This window comes from Drosophila biarmipes, chromosome 2R (assembly GCF_025231255.1).
Source record: "Drosophila biarmipes strain raj3 chromosome 2R, RU_DBia_V1.1, whole genome shotgun sequence".
NCBI classification, from domain to species: Eukaryota; Metazoa; Arthropoda; class Insecta; order Diptera; family Drosophilidae; genus Drosophila; species Drosophila biarmipes.
Window position 1 is genome coordinate 9,592,170 of NC_066615.1, and position 7,996 is coordinate 9,600,165.

General features: G+C 42.8%; 1 protein-coding gene across 1 annotated transcript; it reads left to right on the forward strand.

Moving 5' to 3' along the window:
• The first annotated feature begins 7,722 nt into the window (after positions 1–7,722).
• LOC108026631 (metchnikowin) lies at positions 7,723–7,996 on the forward strand. The gene has a single exon (XM_017097649.3). The coding sequence runs from the start codon at positions 7,760–7,762 to the stop codon at positions 7,919–7,921; it is 162 nt and encodes a 53-aa protein (XP_016953138.1). The 5' UTR covers positions 7,723–7,759; the 3' UTR covers positions 7,922–7,996.

Genomic DNA, 7,996 nt, shown 5'->3' on the forward strand with positions numbered 1-7,996 from the left:
TCGGAGTTAGAACGGTTTCAACGTGACCATAAAGAGCCCGCACAGAAAACCAGCCCAAGAAGGAATAACCTGACCAAAACCCATAAGCCCAAACACCCAAAGCCTGAGGAAATAGGAAACAAGGAGGGAAGACTATACATATTTTTCGAAAGCACTATACTATACTATACTATACTATACTAGCAGAGAGAGAACCACTATATATACTACATGTGCTAACTGACCACGCATATTCCAGTCATAAATTATCGTGATAAAAATTCTTAGGCGCTGAAAGCCCATTTCAATTTTCACCCAAAAAAGCAAGAGGAAGCACGCAGATAGTTAGAGGGAGAGGGAAAACTGAGGAAAGAAAGAGAGGAGAAGCCCGTCTGCAGACCAACCAATTACTAATAATAATTTTCAAAATTTAAACGACAACAAAAGCGAGGCAGGCAAACATCTGCTGGCCACGCAAGAAACATATACAAAAAAACAAAGAGATGCGGGTGTATAGCGAAAAGTAGACAGCCTGGCAAATGTATTTCGATTAAAATATAAGCCAAATTGAACTGGACAGAGCTTTGACACGAAAACCAAATCGCTTGCCAAGTGTCTCTGCCAGCGGATTTTGCATACACGACGCACGAATTTCGCCTGATTATTGCCGCAACAACGGAGATAAGATTCGCAATCGGGGAAAAGCGTTTAAGTGGCTGGGGAAAAACAGCCAACAGGTTGTCGACGCAGATAGGCCGACTTTTTCTCGAAATTGGTAAGTCTAAGTCAGGGGACGGTGTGGAGTAAACGAAAACCAATAAATCTGGCATTTGATTTCCCCAAATTGAGAGGAACGTTTGATCTGGAAGTTTATTAAATGGTCTACAAAGTTTTGCCAACGATAATATTTTCTCGCAGCTCTGCTGTGAGCTAATAAAGGAGCTTAGTCTTTGAAAACTTTTTTGAAACTGAGTTTGTGCTCACTTACATTTGTCAAAACAAAAATATTTCCTTAGGAGAAGGAGACAATTTAATTGCATGGGCTCTAAGCCTTTGATGTTCAGATTGGATTCTTGTTCCGTAAGGATTTAAATTCTTAGAGCTTTTAACCAGTTTCTTAAAATAATAAAAAGCAGAGGTATATCCAAATTGTAATTTAATTTTATTTATTCCATTCAATATATTTGTTAAGGGAAAATGCGTCTAATAAATGTAATTAAAACATCGCCAGCATCCTCTGAGAAATTAAAGTTTCAAGGGTGAATACCTGCACTCCTTCCACTGTCGCTTTTTTGCGAAGGTGCTGAGCAGTGCCGGCCAAATCCCCCATCCATTATCCACGTAATCCAAGTCCTCAGGGCTCCCCATCCGTCAAGTCCCATCCCGCTCCCGCCCAGCAGCAACATGTAAATGCTCCTGTAGTTCCGCTCGTAACATATGTGGACGGGATGAAAAGCTCCCAAGGAGTAAACTGTAAAAATACTGACCATGTCGCAAAGTGCCATAAACAATTTTACAACATTTTTGCTGTCATAAGATTAAATGTGCATAAACTGGAGGGGCAAGGACAGCGGGAAGCGGAGTCCTCGGCAGGGGAAAGAAGAAACACTGAAAGTGGGAAAGAAAGGCGAGGAGAAAGCTGGGCAATAGAGCGTTGCGATGGTGAAAGCGAAACAAAAGCAATAACTATAAAACAAACACGACAATTCGCTTCAACTTTGGGGCTACAAAAAATGGCTGAGCACACACACAGAGGCAAACCGACTTTATGGTGGAAAGAAAACAACACCACGGCAGCACAGCACAACAGCAGAGAACCTCAGATAGGCTTACACTGGGGGAAAAGCGGGTGACTTAAATTACGCAATACGAGTATTGATTTAAGGCAACTCAACTTCGGTACACTGCAGAAAGTTTTGCTTCGGTCTTAACTGCTATAATGTGTCATTGAAGTTTCGTTTCTTTAGAGTTGATAGCATATTCTATTAAAATGCTTATTGTTTTATTAAATTATTTTCTGAAATACATTCTTGTCCTTCTTTAATCTTTACTAAAACAATTTGATTATATAATTTATATTATTTTAAAATATATATCCGAAGACTAAAATGTTTGAATTTTTTAAAACATAAATCTTTACATAACATAAAAGAAAGGTGGTGTATTTTGCTCTTACTCTGAAAAAAGTATTTTTTACACGTCAGGTAAAATGAGAAAATACATTTGAAAATAAAGAAATTTTTATAAAACTTCAATCTGAACATAAAAACCAATCTCAAATTAACCAATATAATTTGTATATAAGAAAGGATTAAAATTATTTGTTTAGTTTTTATTTTAGCGTGAATTCATTTTGTTTATATAGTCCCCCTTGTTACCAACACAAGTTACATATTAAATGGCAAAACGAGCATTTTTCTCAGTGTGCACATACATACACCAGCTCATATGCATTCATTCCGAGCTCCTTTTTTATAGCCGCGGGCAGTGGGTGCTCTGATATGGCCTGGCATGGCCTGGCATGGCCTGGCATGGTATTGTTAGGGTCGACCGGGCTATAAAGGTATGCAGCAGCCAACAGACGACAGCATCCAATTACAAAAGTGAATATTTCGAGACTTGTTGGTTTGACTGCCGCGCCCGTCTCCTATCTCGGCCTCCCCCACGTTGACCTTAACATTTATTTCATCCGCCTTATTCTCGGCTTTTTGTTGCTGCCTTTAAGTGACTTTCAAGTTGTTGTTTCTGACCTGATTCTGATTTCTTCCTCGGTCGCACGAAAACGAGACCACCAAAACACCCGGGCCGTTCCAAAATGAAAACATTACGGGGGTTTTGGGGGTTCTTAGGGGTCTCTGGGGGAATAATGAGGCACGCGACCGTGCCCACTTGAGCACGTTTTGGATGAGCTGCCGCCCCAGCCGGCGATGATGATGGCATGCTAATAACGACCAGCGACCACCTTGCTGAATGGCCGAAAAACAGCACGGAAAAAGCTGTTAAAACCACCAACATTTTTAGCATTTATGCATGGCTTGTCATTTTTGTATCATTCACGCGAGAATCCCCCGTTGGCCATCGACGCGTTGCGATGGCTATCCCATCCTGCTGTTACTTGGCTTGGGGCTTTCCCCGAAATTTCCGTGGGCCAACAAGTGTCCGCCTCAGTGTTTGGCCAGCTGTGTGAAATTTAATTAGATTTGCGACGGCTTTGTGCCCGCTCACCCACTGCGTATACGCAATGTCCAGGAAGCAATCAGCTGCTGACCGAAGGCAACAAAGAGCACATTGTCCCCGGCCTTTGTGCCATGATTTTTGGGCACTTTGTATGCCAGCCGACATGTGTCAGGTGGGCTTTTGGCTGGGCTCCTTTCAAAAATGGAGGAAAAAATGAAAAGGGAAGCACAGAAATGGCAGCACGTCCTTTGAGCCGCATGACGTGTGGCAATCACAAGGCAGCTCAATAAGGGACGAATCGAATTTTGGGCTGAGGCTGCAGTCGAGCTGTGACCATCAAAAGAGCAGCACTTTTGAGTGATATGCCTGCCTGAGCCTACAGTTTCATTGTCCACCCCCAAATCCAACCCACTCCCATTTGCCATCCAAGTTTTGATTAACTGCCAGGCTGGCTGAGGGAAAATTATGGCTTTCGTTCATGTCGGGAAGACAAACAGAAATGTTTTCACAGTAGACACTGTGCCAATAGAAGCCGTCCCTTTGTAACAGGATATGTGTTCCCCGAGGATAGCTAAACAAATGGGGGACGAAGGCAGTGCCTCGAATGTATAGTATCCTGTAAATACACAAAAAATCTATGAAATATATCAAAAATGAAAATTTTTACTTATTATAAGGCCTTACCTTGTTTCCAAAGCTTTTTTAAAATGCTTTTAAAATTTTAAATATACTATTTACCCATTCCGAAATGGATTTATCAGAAATTTTAATTGTGTTACGGATGTAATGTTTCTTAAATGCATGGATATAAGGTATAGATAGGTGCTATAAGCGGAATAGATACGCCAGGGCTATTATTTTTGAGGAATGCCTAGAGAAACAAAGGCATTTGTTGGTTCTGTGGCCGGGGAGCCAAGTGGCGGGCAGCAAAGGCCCGTTAAGGAAATTGCAAAGTTAATAAAAGAGTAGCCGGCGAGGTTTTGCGGTTGGCATTTAGCTTTAAACGCGTCATTAACTGCTTAAATAGCAACATGTGCGCCGGTGAGGAGGTGGGTGTGCGGGACCTGAGTGTGCTCATTATCACCTGTCCGTCCGGGACGCACACAAGGATACAGACAAAGCGAATATGATACCCGGGGGGACGTGAAGGACCTCCCAGCCCCGCAGCATGCTGACATCGCACCACGCTCCTCTAAGTGCTTCATCTTGTCTGAATAACATTTGGGGCAGGACCTAAGCAGGAACAGAAGCATTTACCTCATTTCCATTCCCCCAGCTCCCAGCTCGCAGATTCCAGCTCTCAGCTCCCAGGTCCGCCTCCTTTTCCCATTTCCCCCAACCAGAAATGAGCTGGCGCATTTATGGCAGCCATTTTCGGGACGAGCAACTGGCAACTGGCATTTAGTGCCCCGCCAGAATGCCAGCCTTCATACGTATTTAATGAACTTTGTATTCTTGTTTGGAGCTCGCCAAACAGCTCTTGTTTCGGGCTTCGGCTTGGCTTACCTGGCCCATCTGCCCATCCCCGGGCTTATTTATGATGGCCCCTGCAAGAGTGAAATGCATATTTACGAGGCTGCCTATTTCGGGCGGGCATCCTTTGCATTTCGGAGCGTTTTCTGGCACTTTATTGATCCGAGTCCCTGAGTTATGGATGTACCCCAGCCCCTGTGAACTGGGCTTCAATAAACCTAGAAACTCATTTTGCATGCTAAGTGCATAAATTACCTTTTCGCCAGTCCTCGACAGCCGTAGGTGTAGTATTTCATATAATGGCTCTTAAAAGCTACTCCAATGAGCACAATTATGCCATAAAGAGGGGGTACAAACTAGTTTGGTGAGGTGAAGAGCGTTTTCTAAAAGTTTAGTTGGCAAATTAGTTGCACTGCCTCCGCAAAGCATTTCATATTGCCATAATAAAAGTGGAAGCCACAGAAAATAATAAACCATGTTAGTCTGTGAATATCCATTACCAAAATAATAAATAAAATTTATTGTACAAAGCAAAATCTTTTACTTGCAGCAAATTTTGTTAAGCCAATTCAAGCTTCAACGTCCTATTCTATACCGAAATCCATTTAGCTGTCGACTCACAATTAGAATAAATCCCTATTGTGCTTCCCAGAACTTGCTTGAATACATACATACACATAGGGGCCATATATACCCACACAAAAATATGTTTTTTGGAATTTATTATGAAACAATTATGCGAAAGCAGGAGAACGTGGGTTTATTGACTGATAAAAGTTTGTCCATCAGCTGTCGGCGAGTTGTGTTTTGCTTTGAAATTCGAAAACAATGAACTCTCGCTGACTTTGTGATGAATTCGCAAGATATTTGCCTTCGAGTGTGGCCACACATAATTAGAATTTGTTTTTTAATGATTTCTCAGCTGTCATTCGGGCCGTCAAGGCCGTATCGATTCGGCATTTAAAAGTCCCCAGAACTCGGCGTCGTCGAGTGCTTTACCTTCGATTTGGTATCCGTTTCCTAGGAACGGTGCGAAAAACATTTTCCGCCACTCTGCAGGTTGACAACTTTTCATGTTTTCAATTGAATTGCCTCCATCCGAGGCTCTTATCGGCTCGAATTCAAGTTTTCATGGGCCTGCGATTTTTCCAAAAATATTAACTTTGCCTTCTTGCTGGTGGGTATGTACATACATTGGTATATTCATATATATTTTTTTTTGGTTGTTACTCTTGTTACGGTCGTTAGCCCCCGGGGGCGTAACTTGGGCGAGGCGGCGAGGGGCGTGGCTCTCGAGCTTAGCCTGCTCAACAGCGATTTGCAAGAAACATTTCAAAATGTCAGGCGCAGCTACGAAATGAATGCCAGGCGAAATGGTAGAAGCAAAAGTTGAGTTTTCCTTTTCTGCCCCAGCCAAGCTCAAATTTCTTAGCCTAGTTCTTGGGCCGAAAGCCGACTTTGGCTGCCACTTGCCGTCAGGGCCAACAACAAGCGGCAGTGATTGATTGACTAATGCCTCAATTTAACTCAATTTCTGCTGTCTCCCCGCTGTTTACATTCAGAATCTATTCGGCTGTTTACGCGCAAGCCAAACATTTATTTTTTAATGCCCACACCATGAAAATGGATTAGTTTTATTTGGAATTCTGTTTGATTTATTTTTGATTTATTGTCGGTGAAGAGAACATAAAGGCAATTTTCGTAAACCGATTTTGAAGGTTGAGATCAATTCAAATCGATTCGATAAACAATCTTTTTTATGTTTACTGTTTGTCTTTCTGGTGTTTTTCGCAGTTTCTGAAGCCGAAATTGCGTCAATCAATGCAGCTTTGATCGTTTTACAGGACCGGCGTCTTAAAAGCTTAATGAGCCGTGACTATAAGCCCTTTTTACCCCTTAAGAGCAAGCACACAAACAATAAAATGCAAGTGAAAAATTACTCAAAACGTCACACGACTCATTTAAAGGGCGGCAGCCCACTCCTACCTCCTTTCTTAAGCACCAGGCTGCTGTAGGAAAACTAACAAAGTGCTCTAATCGAGCCAAGGGGCAATCACCGTGCTGCACCAGCTGCACTTCCCCATCCGTAGCCCTGCCTCAGAAGCCGTTTTCCAACACTGCGCAAAGTAATTCTGCATTTTCCAACATTTGCTGGCGAACCAATAGTTCAAAATCAAGCGAAATATGAGTGTCTTATGAGTGAATAATAGCTCAATAATGTTTGAGAGATTATATTTCTTTAGCAATATATAGAAAACACATAAAGGTCTTATGACACTTGCTTGTTTATTGACCAACTAGGTGGACTTATTTTTAGAAGTCAAGGCAACCTGTAGAAAGTGGGGTCTACAGCCTAACAGAATTTTATGAGTTTATAATATTAAAGTATGTTAATGTTGCACTGGAAAAATAAATCCAGTTCGTTTGCGTGTGTGATAAGTCCTTGGTCATTAAATAAAATTTTAATAATTGTTTTATATTTTTGGGAAGAAACATTTTTATTTGTAATCTAAAAATTGAAAGAAATCTTAAAAAAATTTGTTTTACCCATAACAAACATTTTAATAAAAAATAGTTGAATAAATAAAAGATTCAAAATATGGTGAAAATAATACAAATTAAAAGCTTTTCTGGTACCTTTGATCATTTTTCCCAGTGCACTGCTCAAAAGGTGGAAGCTGGAGGCGGCACTGTGCAGTGGGCGTGGCTCGTGCTGACGCATGTTGACTTTGCCTTTGAAAGGCTGCTCGGCTGTTTGGTTGGGTAATTTGCAATGCAGAAAAACCAGCAGCGCGCTGAAGCCAAGTGTTTTCCGGGGCAGTGAAGGGGCGGCGCATTCGCTGGGGCAACATAAATATTCAGCGAGAAGCGTCATATTTACATGTAGTCTAGGCTGATAATCCCCCGGCTCCGTGGCCGGGGCATCCCCTCTGGGAGGGCAGTGGGATCCCCTGGCCACAATCGGTTATCTCGGCCCCTGACACTTGGCCGTCATTCATTCGGCTGCTTATCGCAGCAGCTCAAATAAAAAGTCCCCAATCTGCCGCTCGTTTGTCTGGGTCTTCCGGGCTATAAAAGCCCCGCTGCTCAGCAGCTCAAGGCATCAATCAATTCCCGTCACCGAGCGAAGATGCAACTCAATCTTGGAGCGATTCTGCTGGCCCTGCTGGGAGTGGTGGCCACCATGGCTCCCTCGGTGCTGTCGGAACCACGTCGTCATCAGGGTCCCATTTTCGACACGAGGCCGTCGCCCTTCAACCCCAACCAACCCAGGCCGGGCGGAGTCTATTGAGGAGTCCGATGGCAGTCCTGATGTCGTTAACACATTGCCCAAGTTAATGCAATTAAAGCGGAACTGAACATCAAA